This window comes from Python bivittatus, unplaced genomic scaffold, assembly GCF_059951505.1.
Source record: "Python bivittatus isolate LINGU-HERP-01145 unplaced genomic scaffold, Pbiv_v1 ctg000850_np1212, whole genome shotgun sequence".
Taxonomy (NCBI): Eukaryota; Metazoa; Chordata; class Lepidosauria; order Squamata; family Pythonidae; genus Python; species Python bivittatus.
The window spans coordinates 62,843,588-62,866,913 of record NW_028277112.1 but is presented as its reverse complement, the minus strand read 5'-3'; the positions used below and the strand labels follow the sequence as shown (position 1 = coordinate 62,866,913).

The following is a 23,326-nucleotide window of genomic DNA, read 5'->3' as shown; positions in this document are numbered from 1 at the left end:
AAACAGTGCTAATTACTGCCCTCCTTCCCAAAAACTGGATTCTGATACAGGTAGGATTTTGAGGCTTGTTATTTGTTCAATACTTTCTTCACTCCAGTTCACACAAGCAAGGCACATTGCTGTGTTAAATGTAATGGAGGTTTTGCCCTGTAGAACAAACTGTTAATCTACTGCTGTTCTCTATGTATATCTGGTAATTTTTGTGTGCCGCAGATTACCAAAAAGAGTCATTGCATTCAGAAGATTTCCTGATTGTTATTGTTGTTGTTGTTGTTGTTGTTGTTATTATTATTATTATTTAAATTTGTATACAGCCCAATTCCTAATGACTCTGGTTAATTGTAGCAGCAGGAGAAAGAAGGTCCAGTAAATTCAGAGAGAAGTTATGTTCATAACAGAAAATGTGAACACTCCTGCAATGACAATGCAGGCATATGTATTACCTCTGCATCCCAATCTTCTGTCTGGGAGCTCAGATAACACATTATCTGTGATATTTTCTTTTGGGTATATATTTGGTCCAGACAGATAACTCCCATATCAAACTGCCAACACTCAACAACAAAATGGCTGCTTTTCAGAGGTACATTCTTTAGCATTTTTTGTCTAACATGAAAATAAAAAAGGATATGTTAAACCTCTGTAAGGTTTAGCACTTCTTTTTTGACATGTAATCCTTCCATTCATAATCCAAAACAGACTGAAAGTGTTCAGTGCTGGCAACCAGTGACCTGCATTACTAGCATGACTCTCCTAGCCCTGACACATCAATAATAATAAAAACAACAACAATAGCAGCAGCAGCAGCAGCAGGACTCTTGGTTGAGCAACCAGGGCCAGCAGCTGCAGGAATACAGGAAGAAAAGTTGCTTATCCATCACAAATATACAAAGACTGAAAACAAAGAAATAATGATCTGCTATTACAAATCAAGTCCACTGAGAAGAGGATATCTGAAAAGAATGCACCACTTTTAGAAAGAACAACATCCAGAATCAGAAATAACAGAACAGAGACTAGCAGATCAACATTGATTTACAATACAAAATAAAGTATTCACAGAAGTAGAATTGGAAGGACTGCAGAGATCTACCCAGGGCAAAGAGGTTGAAGCCTTGCCAGAAGTGGCTCAGACTGTAGAGGCAAACCAGAGAGAGTGGGCAGTAGAGGAAACCAGCATAGCTATTGAGCTGTTTCATTCCCAAACCAGGCACCCTTTCCTCTGCCTTTCCCTCAGAAAGAACAAAGCCTTCTAACTAAAAAAACAAAAGGAATTGAAGCAAAGAATAATTGAGCATCTAGAACAGCACAAAAAGAACAGAATAAGGTTGCCTTCATTGAAGCTTGTTACAAAGAAACAGCTAGCACAAGTATTAAAAGATGCCAATATTGTAATATCAATTATAAGCACCAGCTCACTGCAAGAAACAAACCAACTAATGTACAGCATGGCTGCAGTTATAACTGAATGCCTTGGATGCAAAATCAACATACAAACAAGCAAAAGCCAAACAGTGCACCACCAAAATGGAAGAGCTGGTTGGAAAATAAGATCAGCATGCTCAGATCAGATGGAAGCAAGCTAGAACAGATGAAAGAAAAGCTGAAGAACAAGAAGACCAAAGAATACCTGATCAAGAAATATCACCTAGAAACAAGGAAGATCAAGGAAGCACTGGAAATAATAAAGCAGCAAATAACAGCCGTAGCCAAAAAGATCAGCAGATATGAACTATATGAACTATAGGCAGAATCTCCAATTTCAGTCGAGTCAGAACTGTTTCTAGCAATCCATCAATGGAGAGACTGCAATGAACCAGTCTATACCTGACAAAGAAGAAACAGTGCAGTTTGGATGCAGCTATGGGACAACCAAAAGAAATACAACAAGAATGCAACTTGGATAAAGGAGGTGGATAAGAATAAAAAAGAAGCTGAAATGAAAGAACTTGTAATAACAGCAGAAACAGTGGAGAAAAGTTCAAGGAAGATCAAGAATTGATCAGCCCCAAGTGAAGATGAACTGCATGGTTTTTGATTGAAACATCTGACTGGTCTGCACCCACTCATTGCCAAGCAGTTTAACAACATACTGCAAGGAGGTGAAATTGGCAAAACCTGCCTGATAATGAAAGATCCAACAAGAGGGGCAGCACCAGGCAACTATAAGCCAATTACCTGCTTACCAACAACTTTCAAATTGCCAACTGGTGTGGTAGCTGATGCAGTCCAACAGCATCTAGTTGAAAACAAGCTCTTTCCATCTGAGCAGAAAGGAAACCGCCCAAACAGCAGAGAAACAAAAGATCCTCTGACAAGATGATTTTAGAAAACTGCAAGAGAAGGAAGACCAACTTGAATGTAGCTTTGATTGATCACAAGAAGGCATTTGACTCCATGCCATATGATTGGATAATCAAGTGCCTAGAAATAACAGGAGTCAGTAGAAACATCAGAAGCTTTGTGCAAAGATCAATGGCACAATGGAAGACACAGTTGCTAGTCAGTGGTGAGAGGTTAATATCAAGAGAGGAATCTTTCAAGGAGATTCACTATCACCACTACTGTTTGCGTTGCATTGATTCCTCTGTCAACAATCCTGAACAAGTCAGGCCATGGCTATCAAACATCAAAAACATCTGACAGGCTATCCCACCTCCTTTACATGGATGATCTGAAGCTGTATGGAGAAACACCATCTGAAATAGAATCGTTGCTCAACATGTCCAAATATACAGCCAAGATATTGCAATGGAATTTAAACTGGACAAAAGTGCCGCCCTTACCATCAACAAGGGAAAAATAGTGAAAACTGAAGGAATCAAGATGCTGTATGGAAATAATATCAAGGTTCTGGATGAAGAAGATCACTACAAATACCTGGGCATCCTTCAAGCTGATAACACTAAGCACACTGAGGTCAAGAAGAAGGTTACGATAGTGAAGAACTTAAAATCCAACGCAGTGGAGGAAGTATCAAGGCAATTAACACCTGAGCAATTCCAGTCATTAGATATATAGCTGGAATAGTGGACTGGACTCAAACAGAACTAGAAACCCTATATAGGAAGACCAGCAAAATAATGACAATGAATCATGCCCTTCATCAATGCAGCAACATTGACAGTCTACTTATCAAGGAGCATACAGTAGGTGGGCATGAAATGTTGCAAGTGCAGAAGACAGTTGAAGAAGAAAAAAGGCCATTTGATGAATATCTGAAGGACAGTGAAAAAGATGCCCTGAAGCTAGTATATCATGAAGGCTTACTGAATACTGACTGGCCTATAAGAAAGACCAAATGAAAAAGAGACATGGCAAGGCAAAGTATTACATGGCCAGTGCACAAAAAAACTAGCAGTCAAAGCAGATAACAACAAGACCTGGCAATGGCTAAGAGCACAAAAGTTGAAGAAAGAGACAGGGGGGCTAATTCTGGGGGCACAAGACCAAGCCTTAAGAACAAATGCATATAAAGCCAGAATTGAGAAGACAGCAACAGATAGCAAATGCCACCTATACAAAGAACTAAAGAAAGAGTGGACCACCTAGTTAGCTGCTGCAAGAAGATCACACAAGCAATGGCATGACAAAGTAGCAACAATGGTGCTTGGAATATCTGCAAGAAATACCATTTCCCTGCACACAAGAACTGGTGGGACTACAAAACAGACCAAGTAATAGAAAATGAAGAAGCTAAAGTGCTTTGGGATTTTAGAATTCAAACAGACAAGCACCTGCCACATAACACCCCAGACTTAACAACTGGATAGTGGACATTCCAATACCTGGAGACAGTAGAAGAGAAGAGAAAGAACTGGAGAAAATCACAAAATACAAAGGCCTGCAAATAGAAGTAGGATAACTGTGGTAAAAGAAAGCAAAGGTAGTATCAATAATAATAGACACCTTGGTTGCAATCCCAAAACATCTGGGGCACCATTTGAAGACCATCAGCATTGACAAAATCACCATCAGTCAGTTGCAAAAGGCAGCTTTACTTGGAACAGCTTATATCCTGTGACAATACCTTTAACACTGTCAAACAACATCTGCCTATCCCAGGTCCTTGGGAAGGACTGGATAGGTGGATTAAAATGCCAAATCCAGTTTAAATATCTGGCTGACTATGCGACCAGCGATAGTAGTAGTAATAGCCAAAATATTAGGTTGCATCAGATATAACTAGCAGGAGGGACCCTCAGGAGGAATGGAGGCAAGAATGATAAATCGTTTCCTTTTTGCAGGAAAAACAACCTTGTGTTGTAATCCATTCTGTTTCAGAGAGAAAACTCTTAATGGTGTTATCTCCTGGACACTTCTATGTCTTGGCATATATGGGCAGCCTAAGGCCTAAAACCTATTCAGGCCGTCACAGATACCCAATGCTCTCCAATCCCTCCCATCATTACCATGCTGAAAGGGAGAATGGGTGAAGGTGACCTTTTCTCAGTGTGATTGGATTTCCAGACCTCTATCAGAGGCAAATGACAATTACAGCTGAAAGGAGCATAATGATATGGCATATAGCATGACCTTTGCATGCTCTCTTCTCCCAACTGATCATATCCTTGGCAAGCTGCCAAATAATATGGTGAGTTACTAGAACGCAGCTTTACTTTGGAAGAAGTGGACTAAGATGTAGTGACATAGCGCATAGGGTTATGCAAAGCTTTCCGAAGAAGTGCTTTGCAGGGCATATATGAAGCATCTCCCTTCAAAGTGTTAAGGCAATCTGCATCCTTTGCAAGGCCACACAGTTGGTTTGAAGGTTGGCTCTAATTTTCTGCATGTCCATTCACAGATAACGTTTCTGCTGGGACAGTTAGCAAAACATAGTGCCTATGCAGGCACACATGTACAGAGCGCCAGGAACAGCCTTTGAAGGAGCTGTGTGAGCCTTGCAAAGATAGATAGATAGATAGATAGATAGATAGATAGATAGATAGATAGATAGATAGATAGGGAGGGAGGGAGGGAGGGAGGAAGGAAGGAAGGAAGGAAGGAAGGAAGGAAGGAAGGAAGGAAGGAAGGAAGGAAGGAAGGAAGGAAGGAAGGAAGGGAAAGTTGCAAAATATTTATAAATGACCATTCTAAATGCTTTGAAAAAGTTGTGAAAACTTGGAGTTAACATTTATTTTGACAGGTGTAGATTAAGAAAAATGAAGTATGGAATGAGTTACATATTTTGTTTTCCTGATTTATGAATCTCTGGTATAGTCAGTGGTTATGCTGTAAAGTAGGTAAAGTCTGCTGAATTTTTCTGGAATTCAAAGACCAGAAGAAACATTCCACTAAAGAACAGCGGTTTTCAGATCAAATTATTATTGCACTTGGCTAGGTCAATAGTCGTCAAGTTCTCTGTGTTAAGTCATCTGGATTCCTTTATATCCAAAACTGTAGAAGAGCACAGAATTATACAAACTTAAGCTAAATCTTTATGTTCGTAGTATTTTGATACCAAATTAAAAGTTAGAGTAAAAATAGAGTATCAGTTATGTTGAGTGATAGTTTACTTAAAAATATATTCTTTGAAATAGGGATCTATAGGATTAATAGCAGATTAATAGTCAGCAGTATTAACTTCTGACACAAATCATCTTGTGATCTTCTCCCCCAGGATGTAACAATTTGTTCCGCTTGTGCACCTCCTGGTGGTGGACGTAATCCAGTTACCGCACGTTTCATAAGACACTTTGCTATGCTGTGCCTTCCAACACCCTCTGAACATAGCCTTAAACAAATTTTTCAGGTCAGTGCCACCATCTGTGTACATAAAAAGAAAAAAATATATATTTCTTTGGGTTTTCTGTCATAGCATGTTGCTGTGTGGTGCTAGACTCACACAGCTGGGCTAAATCTGTTGGTAATTTCACTTAAATCAGAATATAAAGGAGCAAATATACCTGTATAAATCAACAATTGAGGTCAGGTTTCTGTTTTTGGATTTATTGTTTTAATTGTTCTTCTGGTTTTTACTGTTGTTTTGAGCTGCTGAGTGTTCTGTTCTTAAGATGGGTGGCCATACACATCTTTTAAATAAACAAACAAACAGGGCTAGACATGATTGTCTTATGTTCAAACTGCCAAAATTTTCTTTTTTTCAGATCTTTTTCTGCAGAAAAGCTTCTCAGGCTAAAACGTACTAGTACATTTAATATTTGTTTGTACAGATAATGATCTCTATACCCTCAAAGTCTTTCTTTCTGTGGCTTTACAAATTAAAGAAAGTTTTTTTTTTAAAAGCAACAGTGCAAGCCAAATCTTTATATTCCAGCTGTGAATAGATGAATCATTCTGATGCACAATAGAATTTTTGCCATCAGCTTGTGTGTTTTGGCAATGAGACAGAGTTCCATTGCTTTCACATGCTTCCCTATTGCTTTAATTTGTTTTCAAACTATGAACTGTCCCTTCAATCGTAATGAATGGGGAGTCTTTGTACATGTGGAAGTTGGCATACCTGTACTCAGAGTAGATGAAGAATTTGAGCACTTTTTACAGAGTGGGTTTTTTTTTTCTGTTGATATAGAGCTAGAGCTTTATTTTTACTAATTTTTAAAATCAAAATTGTTGTAAAAGAAAGAAACAAAATAAAATATTTAGCTTTGTGTTTTATATTATTTTTCCCTTGGTCTAGGCTATTCTGAAAGGCTTCCTAGCTGAATTTTCCCAAGCAGTAAAGCAGTGTGCAAGTAGTATAGTGGAGGCTGCTGTTGAAATATATCAAAGAATGAGTATTGATCTGCTCCCAACACCCGCAAAATCTCACTATGTGTTTAATTTACGTGATTTGTCAAAGTGTGTCCAAGGTAAGGTATATATATTCCATAAAGTAATCGTTGTGGTTGTTGTTGTTGTTGTTGTTGTAGTACAAATTCTGTGCTCACATCTTCTCTATAAATATAGAGAATAATCCTATGCCTAGTTAGTAGGTGTACTTAATTCCAGTCCTATGCCTACTTAGCAACACCTTTATTTTTAAGAATCTCTCTTGAGTCCCACGTAGGTCCCATAAGCATGTCTGGGGGTGGGAAGAACCTGGGTGACTACAGTAAAGTACCCCCCCCCAGCCATTTTGTGCGAGCACCAATTACACTGTCAACATTCCAAATGTGGATAGGTTTGCCCTTTTTAATTAGTGGATAGAATCAACCCTATTTGGTAAACTACTGAGATTGCTTCCCTCAATCCTCTCTAGTCATCAAGCATATGCTCAGTTTTACATATTTATATAACTTATATACCATATGCTTGAATGGAAATACTAATTTGATTGTAAGTGTGACAAAGAAATAAAAATGAATTAGTATTTATATATGTATATGAATTTCCCAAATTTCCCAAATTTTGGATCTGAGACAAGGAGGTTTTCTGCTGCTTTTCTGTCGTAGTGCCAACAATGTGGAATAGTCTCTCTGTGGAGGTCAGGCTGGCTTCCCCCCTTTGCTGGTTTTCTGCAAACTTCTAAAGACCAAGCTTTTTCAGAAAGCCTTCCCTTGATCTGAGATGTTATTGCTGTGTTCTGTTTTCTTTTCATTTGGATAATTTCATGTGTTTGTTATTTTTGTGTGAGGTTGTTTTATATTGTATTTTTTACATAAGCCTCCAAGAGTCATTTGCAGTTGCAGCAGCATAGAAATGTAGTACAAATATTCCTTGTACTATAAAAATCTGTATGCAGTTGTTTTCTGTGTTAAACGTGACATTCTGTACAAGGTTCACAATAAGATATATTGGACTGCAATACTTTTCCTCATAGCATAGGATGAGAAGAACTGTAACCTAAATAGGTATGGAGAGAATCAATCAAACAAAGAATAGTCTACACCATCACCATTCAGTGCTTTTCTGTTGTGATCAAAACTGATATCATACAACATGCACATAAATAATTTTCTGTTAGAGATTAAACTGAGAAGAAGCTTTGTTAAAGAAAGCTTATCCTTTTGGAACACTCTCCTTTAGTTAACAAAATATGAAATACTGAAGAAACAGGAAGACTATATATTCTATGAAGATACCTTTTAAAATTCTTTAGCTGCAGGACTATTCAAGTGGAAGAATAATGAGGAGGGCAGAGCTGGCATCGCGGCGATACGGCGGGCGATCCTGGGCTCCCAGGATCACAGCCGATATCTCCCCCCCCGGATGGTCCCGATGGACCTAAGCCGTCCCGTAGAGACGGTGATTGCAAAGGGCACGTCCTGCGGATCTCAGGGACACCGCAAGTCCCAGATTGATCCCAGGAGAAGCTCTTGAAGCCGGCGGAGGAGAGGCAGCCATTTAATGACTGCGAAAGCCGGGACAGCTCCAAAGGAAGAAGAAGGAGAGGGGTGTCAACCGGGTGAGATGGACCTTTACTATTCAACTATTCTTAGAGAACACCTTAAGTAACTTAAAGAGATTTTTAAAAGTGAAGAAAAGTGGATTAAGCGGCGAGATTGAGCCTTATAAAAAAAAGGGGGGGGGAAATCTTTGTTTTTTAACTTTCCCTTTTTATTTCCTCCAATTTCCCTTGGAATTGGCAAGATGTTTTTCTTTTAAAAAAATATATTTTTAACTGGACTGGCTTTTTCTTTTCAATACTCAATAATCTTTTATCTCAAGCTTCTTTTTTGATTAAGATTTTTTTTCATTGTTATAAGAAACCTATATTTTTTGTTTTGGAAATGGGGAAAGTGGAGTTAAGAGAAAGTAAATGAAAGAAAGTTGCACTGCCATCTAGAGGCTTGATATAGTGTTTTTTTTTTTTTCATTGTGACGTATACTCAAGGACTTTCGGCTTTTTAAAAAGATAGTGGGATGTGCATGTTTATCCAGGTGCCATCTGAATAACTATAAATAAGAAAGCGGAGTTGAAAGCGATTTTGAAAATATTCAAGATGGAAAGTTTGAGTTAGTCACAAGAGCCTTGTTTAGTGGCAGTAGCTCTTCTTTCTGGTAGAAGCTTTGCTTTGCTCTCTATTCCCCCCCCCCCAGTTGGACTTTTAAAGAGACCTAGCCTTTCCCCTCCTCTTTTTTTTTTTCTCTTTTTTTTTTTTTCTTTCTCTTGGCAAGAACAAAGATAAAGAATCCTTTGACTTAATGAAGGTCTATATAAGGGGTTTGATAATAGACTATACGAGAAACACAATCCAGAAAAAGATTTTTAAACTATCGAGGATGACTATAAAAAACTGGAAGAAGAGCTGCAGAAATTCCTGCAAGAAAAAAAAAAAGACATCAAAGCTAAAATGGACTTAATTAAACATAAAACGGGATCAATGGAAAAGGAAGAAATAGCACAAGAAATCAGAAACACTAAACAGAACTATTTTGAGGCTTATAAACTGAGAATCAAAAAGGGTTAATCAATTGATAAATGAAGAGGGACAGACTTGTTCTTGGTAATGAGGGTGAGAAAAAGATTATACAAGATTATAATGGAAAATTGTACTAAGAGAATACTTAAAAAGAAGAAGTAAAACAATATTGAAAGAAACTACTCCAGATGCCTAAAGAAAAAACGAGGGGAATACAACAATGATGGAACTGACAGAAGCTTCAAAAGCAGAATGTTTGAAAGGACATTTATTATTGCTTTCTCTTATCCAATAATATAGAAAAAGGAATAAACAGCTAGATATTTTGGGATATTGAATGAAAAGGGTGAACTTAAAACTATGCAAGCGTTTGAATAAGGTATAAAACTGAGATATATAGTAAAGAATTGTATTTGTAAATGTTTTAAGGTATTAGACTAACATTCATACATGGTTGGACATAGTAACATATAGATTTTAAACTAGAGATATTCTTGTTGAAACATGTAGTGAAGAATGAAGTATGTTTTGATAGTGGTTAGAACTGTAACTTTTAAGAATTGGAAGAATGAAAAAGTACCTATGCAGGAGGAAGTTATTGAAAATTATGGAATGTGCAGAGATGAGTTAAATTGATATTTGAAATTAGAGTAAGAAGATAAGCAATTTTATATGACACGGGATTTGTTTTATTAATGGTTGGATGAGAAAATATAGTAATGTAATGGATTAAGAAATTTTATAATAGAAATTTGATATTAATTACTATATATATATACATATATAATCGATGGATAAAAATGTATTACTAATCCTATAATGAAAGCTAAAATTTCTTGTAATAAATGATTTTATAGACTAGCTACAAATGATTAATAATTGATAATTGATAAGTATACAAGTATATTTTGAATAGATGATATGAGAATTTATATAAATGAGTGAAGATTATGAAAGGGGCACCAACAATTTGGTAACTGGTTGACACACGGTATAAAATGGAAGATGTTTTTTTTTATGCCTTTGTATGTTCTTGTTTGTTTATGTATGTTTTGTGTTTGTTGTAAAGAATAAAAAATTTTATTAAAAAAAAAAAGTGGAAGAATAATTTTATTACTATAAATAATACCTGTAGATTCCCATTATAAGCTAGTATAGGAAAACCCATATTATATAGGATAAAATAATTTGGGAGGTTAGTTTTCTAATTTTTTCTACTGTATTATGCAAGAAGCTTGTTAAACTTGACTATTAATCACCTTAGAAAGTTTATTAAAGTCATTGTATTAGATTTAAGTAACTGAACATCATCTGAACTTCATTTGCTGTATTCCTTCCTAATGAGTACTATATGTCAAAATTGACAATATTTGGTGATAATATGGTGGATTGATATTGAAATTTTTAGACATAATTAGGTGGTTATTACAAGTTTTCCAAGGATAGCATTTATTCTGTTTGAGTATATATCCTTTTCTTATGTCATAGTTCTGTGTATGTATACATAAACCAAAGTATCTTTCTCCATCAGCATATTAATTAACCAATCAGTTGAATTATACAACTTCTTTCTTTAAATGAAGTTTGAGAACTTTATTGTTCATCCTTGTGTACCTTGGTAGAATGTTTAGTAAAGATGAGAAAATGGATGGACATATTAATATGTGCAAATGTTGATGAAAAGGGAGAAAAGTAGAAAATAATATGTGCTAATCAAATAGCTATGTATAAAAGGATACTTCTGCCCACTTCGTTATAAAGAAGTGAGAGTTGGGTATGTTAGGAGAAACATAAAAGTAAATAAAGTAGAAATGGGGCACTTAAGAGGGGTGTGTGTGGTAAAACAAAAATAGGGTCAAGAATTAATACAAATTGAATATCAATACAATCTTTTGGCTGTTAATACTGAGCTATTTCAATCCAATGGATTTCAGTAGGCTGTTCATTTCTTGGTTGAATCCTGCTGCTAAGCCACTGAGTATTGCAGAGAATGTATCCAGGTCCTTGTGTTCAAGGAGCTCAGCCTCATTCTGAGATAAGGGCTTCCAGATAGGGTTAAGATAGCTTGATGAAAATGTCAGTGCAATATAAGGCTGCTTGAAGACAGACAAATGCCATATTGAGAATCACTAGGAAAGGAATCAGAAATAAGCCTGCCAATATTGTAAACCTTTATGCATATCTGTGGTTGAACTCACTTGGTCACCATATTTCTGTTCTCATCATTGTCTCAAGAAGAATATTATGAAACTGAAGAAAGTGCAGAAAAGAGTAACCAAAATGATCAAAGGCCTGGAGCAACTTACCTGCAAAAAGGTTACAATATTTGGAGCTTTTTTAGCTTAGAAAAAAGCATTATGTAGGTGCTTAAAATGATGTGTATTTGGGGGGAGGGGAAGATTTTTTTCCTTAGTACTATAACCTGGATTCATCCAATTAACTTGAATGAGGGGTTAGGACAGATAAGGGAAATGTTTTAATTTTGTGTGTAGAATTCATTAGTATAAAATAGACTGCTTAACCACCACCTTAGAGAGTTTTTAAAAAGTACTAGAGAAATTCATAGGACGAGAATATAAATAATGGTTTAAATATTTTATTGTTTCAAATGCATCAACCAAAAAGAAAAAAGAAAAAATGCATTCCAATTACAAAGCAATTCCAAAAAATTTGACCAGCTTACTCAAAAATATTCTTTCTTGCTTGAACCCTCCCCAAAAGAAATGTTGAAGGATTGCACAAATCAGCAATCAATTTCTAGAAGTTAGGAGTAGATTTGACTTCCACTATTGTTTTGACCCTCTGCCATGCATAAAAAATCTTAATGTTCTTAGATTTAAAGGTTCAATTACTTAGTTTAGTACACTAGATTCATAACATGCTTTTCAGTATAAAATACTCACAAAACAAATTATAATCTAAAAATACTATAGAAACATAAACGATATTTGAATTATGTATAGTTCATAAAAAGAAAATAAAACTGAAGAAATAGCAACAGGCTAATTCTGCAACTTAGCTTACCTTTATTAAAAATGCACCTTGTTAAAACTGACCATAGCTGGACAAGAACTAATAAGCATTTAAAATATATTTGTTTTAAAGAACAAATAAGGTTTTTTTAAAAAAATTACTAATCTTTAATTAATATCATTACAATATTTTTTATCTGAAGGATAATAAAAAAGGAACTATCCAAGCTTCCCTGGGAAGTTGTCAGCCCTCCGAGGTAATTCAGACAAGAAACCAAAACCATGAGTACTAACATTAATTGTAAGGTTACAGTAACAGAATCTTGCAACTCTGAAAGCGCTTCTCCCCTTCCTCGCCTTTACTTTTCAGAGAACTAGAGAGGGTCCCTTCTGAGACCCTTTCTCCATCCTCATTCCTTCTGTGGGCTGAGGTATCTCTTGTCTGCCTAAGCTGCAGCTCCTCCTCCTCCTATCTCCCAAGGTTATTCTCACAGACCATTACAGGACTGCATTGCAAAGTTGTGCAGTCAGCACATGAAACAACTGTCACCAATCTGACTGTCACACTGGGAGATGAAAAAGAAAGCCACAAATATTGATCATAACTAGGACAGGCTTGCTACTTCGAGCCATGATATGCTACTTCTCATCATGATAGTATGCCTCTCGATTCCAGATACCGGAAGAGCAAGAGGTTGTTACTATTTTAGAAGGTTCATATTTTAGTTGTGGGCTCTCATTCAGTATTCAGTATCAGTTCTGCACTAGCTGGGCCTTTCATCTGATCTGGTATAACTTCCTGTGTTCTTTTGAATATCGTAGAAACAGTAGCATGTCACACTATAATATTTATGTATATTTCGAATTTACTTGCAAATTGCATTTATAATAGTCTGTTGTGATAATTAATCACACGTTTCATGGAAAGAATAATAGTTTGATGTTGCAGTTATCAGTTGGTGAATATGTATGTGTTTTTCAAAGTATTGAGGATTGCTTGTTGTAAAAAGCAATAATAGCATTATCATTCATGTGTTTTTCTATACAGGCATACTGCAGTGTGATTCTGTGTCAGTTCGAGACCAGAATCAGATATTCAGGCTATTCTGTCATGAGTGCCAGAGAATTTTTCATGACCGTCTCATCTGTTCTGAAGATAAACAATATTTTTATTCTATGTTAAGTGACATGGCCAGTAAGAATGCTTATTTAATATGTTTGTGTCTGTCTGATTACTTATTTATTTATAAAAATTCTGTGCTTACAAATCAACATACAAACTATTTTCATTCGTAGGCAAATATTTTGGAGTTTCAGTTGACCCAGACTCATTTGTATCTAAACCTATCTTATTTGGAGATTACATAAAGGTGAGCATACTGTATAATACTAACATTTATAGAATCATAGCTTTATTATCTACCTTCTAGAGAAACTTGCTCATATTCTAAGGCATGAAAGGAAAATATGCAATATGTCTTGAGAAGCAAAAAAAATATCCTTCTATATCATGCAACTTAAGAAAGCCAAAAGTTTACCCTTTCTATGGCCAAAGTTGGTTTACTCTTATGAAAGATTTATGAATTTCAGCATATTATCTAATATTACAATAACAATCTTAATAATCAAAACTTTTGGTGCTGGCTTTCAATAAAACCATGAAAGCATTATTATATTTATTTATTTATTTATATTTCAAATTAAGATACCACCCATCTTACAAAAAGTGACTCTGGGCGGTTCACAATAAAACAGCAATAAATATTAAAATACAATAAAACAATATAAAATACAGTAGAAATAGAATAAAAACCAAACACAACAGACAGGCTTGAGCAATAATACAATATCTTATTTTACAATTGATTTATTTTCCTGATCTGGAGAAATACTCAAATTCTCAAATACAGTCCAAATGCAGTCCTTTGAGGGATAGCGGAATATAAATGCAGTAAACATTGAAGAAAACAATATGTACATAGATATTGTTTCAGATATAAGAAGTAGTAAACCCAAGGAGTGCAAAGGCAAGAGCAAAGTTTAAAACCATTCTCTCTGCCAACATTTCTGTTAGTTCTTGCACATCTGTTATTTATTCTTTTTTAAAAAAGAGAAAAATGTAAATAATTATTAAGTATCAGAATGGAATCATGTCTAGCCTGATTAAAAAATAATGTTCATAGAACTCTTGATCCCCACAAATGATTGTGTCTCTTTTATTGAGGTGGAATGTTCTCTGATTTGAAGTGTCTGTTAGATTTTCTGGAAGTGTCATATTTAGGAATAAATTCTGAGCTGCATTCAGAACTGACAGATCAAATCAGTACAGAAAGTAAACAGCTGATCAGCAGATGGCCATGGCACAAGCATATGCAGTGAACATGTTGGTGGTTTTCTTGCTCCTTTGCATTGGAATAATTCCTAGAGTGATCTCTGAGGCACTGAGACTCATTTCAGTAAATCTGTTAATTAAATATTTACCTATATAAATGTGATTTGCATTCATTAAATTGCATTTACTTTCAGCTTTATGAAGGAAATGTGCTCAACATGCAGAGATATCAATCATTAATTGTAATAAGTATACAAAATTGTTTTAAGTGATAGCCCCCATTTTGTCAGGTGTTTTTTTTTTTGCAAGACTCTTTAGGACCCTGAGGAGAAGGTTTGTGGATTTCCTGGACTTGAAATCAAAACATAGAACTGGTGTCAGCAAAAAACATGCACTATGGAGGTTTTTTATGTTTCCCCAAAAGACTAAATTCTAGACTTCAAATAATTAATTAGATGCATGGCCAAGGAAAGGGAAACCTCCCTGCTTCAGGCATCTTCCAAAAGCTTATTTACATACAATATGTCTAATAGAGAGTCTCACTGCAAATTTGTAAGATTCATTTATGACAGTTGACAGCGTCAGTAGGTCATAGACTTAGCCTATGATTTCTGCTTGGATGACAAGGGGGTTAAGAAATCATACATTCATGGTAAGAAACTCAGTGTTGCCACCAAGAAATACTTTTTCCTAGTAGTTATCTTATTCATAAATGAATAAGAATATGAAGTTATATTTCTAAAAAGAAAGCTTAGAGAGTTACAGGTATGCGTACTGCAAATATGCACTTTTCACTGCTGACCTTACCAAGCTGAAAAGGGAAAACAAGAAAATAAAGGCTAAACTTAACCATTTTGGGAATTATGAAGATTTAGATAGTTGAAAAGCTTTAAAAATGACCTAAATCTAGTTGTTCATTACCGGGCAATAGATCAATATTCACCTTGATGAGTCCTCTTTTCTTCCATACCAACCAGCCAGTGAGCACATTATGACATATTCCAAATTGCTTTGACGGATTTTATAGTTGAAATCTAGGGTATGCATTCATCAATAAATAAATGCTTTGGAGCTTAAGAACAGAAAGAAAATGGATGGCCCATTGAATTAACTGTTAACTTGCTATGGTGTTTCCCATGAATACATGATAGGGAGTCAAAAACAAGGAGGGAAGAGCATTCCAGTACACCTGCATTCACAAGGAACCATCTTACCACTAACATTTAAAGTTAATTCAAGGTTTGACAAGTGATACCTTGCATGTTTAATTTTCTAAAATTTCTATTTTAAAATTTCTATCAACTTTGTTTCACTCCTGTCACCGCTATGATACATTTCTTTGATTAACATCTGTTGTCATTGTCATTAAATCATCATTTCTTTTCATTGTATTCATCTGATTTTTCTCAATAATGCTGTGTAGATTGGAATCGATAAAGCTGATCGAATTTATGAAGAGTTACCTGAAATAGAAAAGATTATGGGAGTTTTACAAGACTATCTTGATGATTATAATATATCAAGCTCTAAGGAGGTCAAGCTGGTATTTTTCCAAGATGCAGTAGAGCATGTTTCAAGGTAAATAATTATCTCACTATTAATTTAGTATTAATATTATATATACATTATTGAATATCAAGTACTGTATATGAAATATGTCACATACCCATTTCACATACAGGTAGTCCTCAGGTTACGACAGCATTTGGGACCAGGATTACCATCGCTAAGTGATGTGGTCCACATCACTTAGCAATAGCAATCCTGGACAGTCCCAGTTGCCATTGTAACCCCAAGACATGCAGATTGTTAAGTGGGAAGAGGCAGGAGTTCCAAGTAAGGAGCATGGTGGTGTGCCACGGGGAGGTGGGACAGGCCTGGAGGGCCTGAGATGGCCGGTGCAGGCCACATGCAAGTCTCAGGAAACCGGGGAGGGCCAGCGCAGGCTGTGCACAAGTCGCGGGAGGCCTGGGAGGGCCAGCACAGACCACGCACAAATCAGGGGAAGGGCCTGGGAGGGCTGGCATGGATGGGGGCGTGCTGCAGGCAGGAGAAAAAGCGGGAGCAACTTGCAACCTTCCCTCCTGGCTTCCCCATTGAGTTTGCTTGTGGGTAGCTGGCAGGGAAGTTGGCAGGGAAGGTTGCAAATGGTGATCACGTGACCATGGTCCCTGCAACATCGTAATTGTGAGCTGGGCATGCAAGCGCCCAGATCATGATGATGTGACCACGGGAGTGTTGCGATGGGCAGAACTTTGAGGACCAGTCATACATCCATTTCTTCAGCACTGCGTAACTTTGAACAGTTGCTGCATGAATGGATGTAAGCCGAGGATTGTGTGTATTTCATTAGATTTGGTGGAGAGAGGAGAGCACTGCCTGCTTCTCTGTCATAAAAGTGAATAATTCTTTGATAATTGTGTGAACCAAATCCTGGAATAACAATATATTTTACCAACTGAAGCTTGATGGCCTTTTTTTCTACGAAAAGCTCATATAGTTAGGAAAGTTTCAAAGCAAAAAAATGACAGATAATGCAGTTAACTGTTTCCCACTAACCATTTCCTCATTCTTAATTCTCTCACCCAAACAGCTCAGCTTCCGTCCGTCCTCCCTCCCTCCCCTCCAGATATCCTTAAGAAAGCAAAGAGAAACAAGTACATCAAATACAAATCACCTTTATTAAAACTATATTCTGATTAACAAATGAAATGTAGATAATGTTGTTCTGCTCTCAGCAACATTGTACTTTCATCTCTTTATCAAAGAGAATCAAAACCAGATAATACACAAAGGCAATACTCATCAGAGATAACCCTCCATGTCACAGTTTTCAGGCGAGAAAAGACAATCTCACTCCAATATGTGAACCTGGATTTTATGTGTCCTGCTCCATATTTTAGATAACATGACATTTGGATAACATGAGATTATCCCCACACCCCCTTGAAATCTATAAAATATTCTACAGAGACTGCAGAAATGTCAGCAAAGGATGGGCAAGAGATGTGTAGGTCAGAGATATAGAAAGCACTAGGTGCCTACACACCATCTATATGAGTCATATTAAAAATAAAAATGATACAAGTAGTTAAAATATAAAACAAAAACAAATATGTATGAAATAGAGCTGGAAAAGACATGATATGCAGATGAGGCAAAGAACAGAGAAATAAAAATGCCAGTGAATTGTCTAGGCACTTGAAGCCAACAATAGGCCTTGTACCAAAGTAAGACAAACAATAAATTTAGAAATCAGAACAACAAGCTCAGCAGTGATTGTATTATACTTCATAAAGTTAGTTCTGCCTGGCCAGCAGGAGTAGCCAAATCTAACACAGGAAAATGTATTGTAGATTTTTGCCATCAAATTTTAGTGATGTGGGTAAGGGTGATTCCTGAGCCACAATAAGAGGGTGCATGAACCAAGTTGTATATTGTAAGTTATCCATTCATGTACTGGGATAATATTTTTTTTTAAAAACAGATTTTTTTCCCAGAAAAATATCTTCTGTCTCAATTCTGGTATGTATAATATGTCACAGATGACCAAGGTATTGGAATGATATTTTTACTTTTATAAGTTTTATCAAACTCAAATGTTATTTTAATTTTCTGCATAGAATTGCTCGGATGATTCGTCAGGAAAGAGGAAATTCCCTGCTTGTCGGTGTTGGAGGCACAGGGAAGCAGTCTCTGACTAGACTTGCCTCTCATATTTGTGGCTATAAATGCTTTCAAATAGAACTAAGTCGTGGTTATAATTATGACTCATTTCATGAAGACCTTAGGAAGCTATATAAAATGGCAGGGGTAGAAGACAAAGACATGGTTTTTCTTTTCACAGACACACAGGTATGAAATAATGAAATTGAAATTCATTTTGCAGATAAAGCATTATTAATATAATGAAATGCAATGTGATTTATATATACTTGTTTATGCAGCCAAAATACTTCAGAAAGGGAATTGTCAGTGCCATTAAATATTTAAAGTTCAGATAAGACATTGAAAGTAGATGCACTCTGCTAGCAAAGAATAAAGATAAAATTTGGATTCATTCATGTTTCTGGAAGGTATTTTTCATTTTGTAGTATCTGCCTTGTGATTATTTCCTAGACATGAACTGTGGCAGGCAGTGAAGTGGGAGTTTGCTAAGTGAAACAGCTAGTGGTTGGTGCAAGGTGATCCAAGCAGAGAATTCTCACTCTTCATTCTGGGAATTGTAGTGGAAAGTGGTAGAGGGACACAGCCAGCAACATACAGTTGCAGATTAGGAAGATGTACTAACTCATAGCATGAATAGGGATACTTAGCCACTTGAGAAACTTGGAGCGTTCTGCATGTGAGCCACTGCTGAGTTATGGCATCTCTCCATAAAACTAAAAAGTGCCCATAAATTAAAGAAAGAGAAAATATAACATTATAAGAATCCATTTACATGCCTAAACCAGTATGGAAATACAAGAATAAAAATCAAATCAAAACAAAACAAAAGGTTAAAATGAAGCTAAGCCAAGCTCATGAAATGCTGATATCAGGACATTATTTTCAACAAGTTTGTTTATTTATTTATTTATTCGGCTTGTATGCCGCCCATCTCCCCCACGGGTGACTCTGGGTGGCTCACAATAAAAAAGAAAAAATACAATTATTACTGATTATACTGAATTTCCATGTCAGCATTAACAAGTGGTTGAGGTGTGGAATGATGTGGAGTAATTATGGATAATGCAGTGATGTAAACAGTGTTTGATGCTTAGAACAATAATGTTAGCATTTACTAACTAAACTAGACACATTGAAAAGACGCGTTTAAATAGATATTTGTGTCAGTATTCATTGATGATGAAATAGAGGATAGGGATTAAGAACTGAACAAATGATATCATATTACATGAATAAGCTTCTGTGGATTTAAATAATTCTCATATCTTAAAAATGAAATGAATGGGGGAAAATTATAGAGGAAGTTTGGATGGTAACACTGAATAGAGCAAGCTGAAGCAATAAGCCAGTAGCTAATTTTCTTTTTAAAGGCACTTCCAAACAGACCATTTTCATTCTCTGAATCTTCAGAAAACAATTCACACTGACTTATGATTAGGGATCTGCAGAATAGTTTATGCAAGAGTCATTCTTTGGGTCCAGATGCAGAACAAAACAGCTGTTTTCTTCTACATATAATCCAAAATGTTCTGGGCTGTTATTCTGAGCAGATGTGTTGGGGGAAAGAACAGTAGGAGAAATCTAAGGCTGAGGGGTTTCCTTGGCAATGACATGTCCTGTGATGCTTATGGTAATGTGGGAAGCAGTGAAAGATGAAAAGGGAAGGATCTGGCCTCTCATGCCCATAGTGCCTGACTCCTCCCCCTTTCACCATTTGGACATTGATGGCTGAAGAGAAAGCATGTGGAAGATCAGGGGAGGGCAGTCCTGTAAAATATGCCACGCTGGTCATTGCTGAGACCATTGGAATAAATGACAGGTGACCAGGCCCTCTGGAGGAGGCAGTGGCACCATGAAAAATAAATATCCTTGTTTCTGAAGGAGGGGAGAGACATCAGTCTTGCCTTATTCCCAGCATGAAGTCCTTCAAGGACTCCTTGGGTTGTGTTTCAGCCAAAACCTGGAACAACCAAAATATTTTGGGGTTTGTTTCTGCTGAATTATGGCCGATCTGAAATAATTTGGCAGAACATCCAGAATGTGAAGTTGTGTTCGGCTTTGAAAGAAAATATATTTTCCTTTTTTTTCACATCCATACTCATGATTTCCTCTTAATGAGCTGATTAGCATCCCTCCAGTCCGTAAGAAAGCACCAAAACCAGTTCACCTAATTCACTGTTCTCATCCTGAGCTTATCCAGCATCCTTTGTTTTAAACCCAGTCCCTGTAATGTTGTCTCTCCACTTAGTCTTAACCTCACCAGGGACTGGGAACCCAGGAGAAGATCCAAGGCAAAAGTTTCTGCTGCCTGCCCCCAAGCTTCAGTGTTACTACCTTAAAACTCAATTCACAATGATACCTCCCGTACCACAGCTGAGCCAGGACTTAACTGCCAAAAAAACATGACTTTCGTTTTTGAAAACTTACTTTGGCTCTATGAATCTTCATAATATGAATCTTCAAAATCACAGGTCTCTGTGGTTGCTGTTGCTGTCCCCCACCGCTCCCTGCACTTACTCTGGACTAGCCTCCCCTCTCATAATCAACTCCACCACACATTTTCAAATAATGTTGTGTGTCCGATAATTTAATAGGGTTTACCCACACTTGCTGCCTGAAAACAGCAATTTTCACTCAGCTTGACAAACAATACAATACAATACAATAAAGGCCAATAAAGATGTAATTCTAATCAGAGGTAGGGAATTGGTTGCAGAATGCTCACTCAAGTCATTGTCTGTATGGCTGTTATCCCTCTCTCAGCGCAGACACTGCTTTACTGCATTTACAATTATGTCAGACTGATGTTAAACACCTTTTCTGCTTTTTCCATGCAGAAATCTCTCTTTTGTTTTGTTTTTTAACTTATATATGTCTGTTATCACTCCAGGTTAAAATGAAGATGGAATACATTATACATATACATAATGTGTACAAAGCAATAAGAAACGTTATTTTTAAGATATATCATAAGGAAATTTAGGAAGTTTATATTAATATAGGGCCTTCTTCATCCCTAAAAACTCTTTTCAGTCTTTTTCCCCAAATTGTTTTATTATAGAATACAAATAACACATTGTAGAATACAAATAAAAACTAAGTACAGTGGTGTCTACACAATAGAAACTGGAACCTGTTATCACTGTGATGATGAAAGTAGATTAAACCTTTCAAAACTCTTTTCGGTTTTGTATTATTCCAAGGTTGGTTACTGGATCAGACAGGATATTAGTTGAACTGCATTCAGGAATGTTTAGGCTGCTACTCCAGCAGACCCACTTCACACAATTGCATTTCTTATAAGAGAACTGGAACTGTCATGAAATAGTCCAGTTATGTGAGATGGGTGGTATCATTTATCAAGCATTTCTTTGCAAATCATTGATTAACGCTATTAACAGCATTTTAAGATTGATATATATCTACTTCATTTAATAGCAAGGAAATCTCCAGTGTTATATAAAACTTAAATTAAGCTCAGCAGGCTTTTCCTAAAAGTTGTTATTAAAATCTGAAGGAGGATTGGGATTTTGAACTGGATACAGCTCTTTGGAATTCTTTGAAGCACAAAAGTCCTTTTAAATCTAGTTTACATCAGGAACAGATCCTTAGGTGGCACTATACTAAATTTATACTATATAAACTGTTAACTTTCTAAATAGTGTTGGCAGGATTGTCAGCAAATTAGTACATATTATCATTTTTGGTGGCAACACCCAATTTGTCTCTTTTATTAAAAGCTTTTGAAGAAAATCATCCTACAATCTTTCATAATGAATCCTGCTTTTAAGTTAATTATACCTGTTTCCTAAAGCATATAAATTGATGCAGCATAAGTAATAGATTCAATTCCTGTTGTTAGCTGCCAGATTTATTATTGCAATATGTTAGAAAACAAAAATACATCTTTAATTAGAGCAGTGGTATTTAAAAATCTCTCTGGCTGAAAATTAACACAACAACAAAGAGGCTTGAAAACCTCCACAATGGATTATGAATTCTGTCAAATCTAATTGCTATTTATTAGCTATATTAACAGCAGTTTTTCTAATAATGTAATCTGTATAAATGTTGCTCTGGATACAAATATTGAATCTGGATATTTAAAATGTATTTCTTCTTTGAATATCATATACATCAAATCAAATCTTTATTACGGTCATAGACCAGCATAAATATCATATGCAATGCACAAGCACCAATTGTTTTAGTTCATTTTTATCTTTATTTTTGTTTAGTTTTTGCCTTTTTCTTTTACTCTGTAAAAGAAAAAAATGGAACCTCCATGAAATACTTTAATTATGTGGAGATATTTATCATTGTTTATCAGACATGTTTTACTGTCAGTCTCTCTTAACACCCAACAATAATAACTTATTCATAGGCATGCTGCTTTTCCTGAAATTACCCTCACTGATCAGGTAATTGTTTAGTTTAGCATTTCTTCTGTTTCCCCAAAAGATTAATTTCTGGCCTAGATGGATTTGTTTCATAGAGTTTGAAATCTGTCATGAATTTTGAACTAAATCAGTATCTCCTCTTAATTAGAGCAAAAGAGAGCATCATTAGGACATATGCGGTCAGACTGCCAAAGGCACACCATCTGAGCATGTTAATTATGTATAATGAAATGGAAATAGCTTTAGCTATCAGGGAACAAATTGAATAGCAAAGCCGCTCCTGTAGCAATTCGTCGAACTTTATAGAATGACACAATTGGAAGGCGCCATTAAATCAGTCCCTTTGCTTAGTGCAGAAACACATCCTAGACATATGGCCAACTAGTCTCTGCTTGAACACATCCAGTGAAGGAAAACCCACCACTTCTTGAGTTAATTGTCCACCATGAAACTGTTCCTTTTTTTGACATTCAGTTGGAATCTTCCTTCTTGTAACTTAAATCCATGTTCTGCACTCCGGAATGAGAGAAACAAACATACCTGGCATCCTTTCACATTCATCTTCATATTTGAAGAAAGCGGTCATAGTCTTCTCCCGTCATCTTTTCTCAAGGCTAAACGTACCCAACTCCTTCTGTCAGGTTCAAG

At 36.1% G+C, this 23,326-nt stretch overlaps 1 protein-coding gene across 1 annotated transcript in view; it reads left to right on the top strand.

Annotated features, from left to right (window-relative positions):
• DNAH6 (dynein axonemal heavy chain 6) overlaps nucleotides 1-23,326 on the top strand; it is a 172,262-nt gene that overhangs the window by 70,068 nt on the left and 78,868 nt on the right. Inside the window, exons 40-45 of the mRNA XM_088130049.1 lie at nucleotides 5,621-5,752; nucleotides 6,641-6,812; nucleotides 13,326-13,472; nucleotides 13,574-13,647; nucleotides 16,033-16,187; nucleotides 18,233-18,464. Coding sequence (XP_087986175.1) covers nucleotides 5,621-5,752; nucleotides 6,641-6,812; nucleotides 13,326-13,472; nucleotides 13,574-13,647; nucleotides 16,033-16,187; nucleotides 18,233-18,464 — 912 coding nt within the window. The remainder of the gene's footprint in view (nucleotides 1-5,620; nucleotides 5,753-6,640; nucleotides 6,813-13,325; nucleotides 13,473-13,573; nucleotides 13,648-16,032; nucleotides 16,188-18,232; nucleotides 18,465-23,326) is intronic.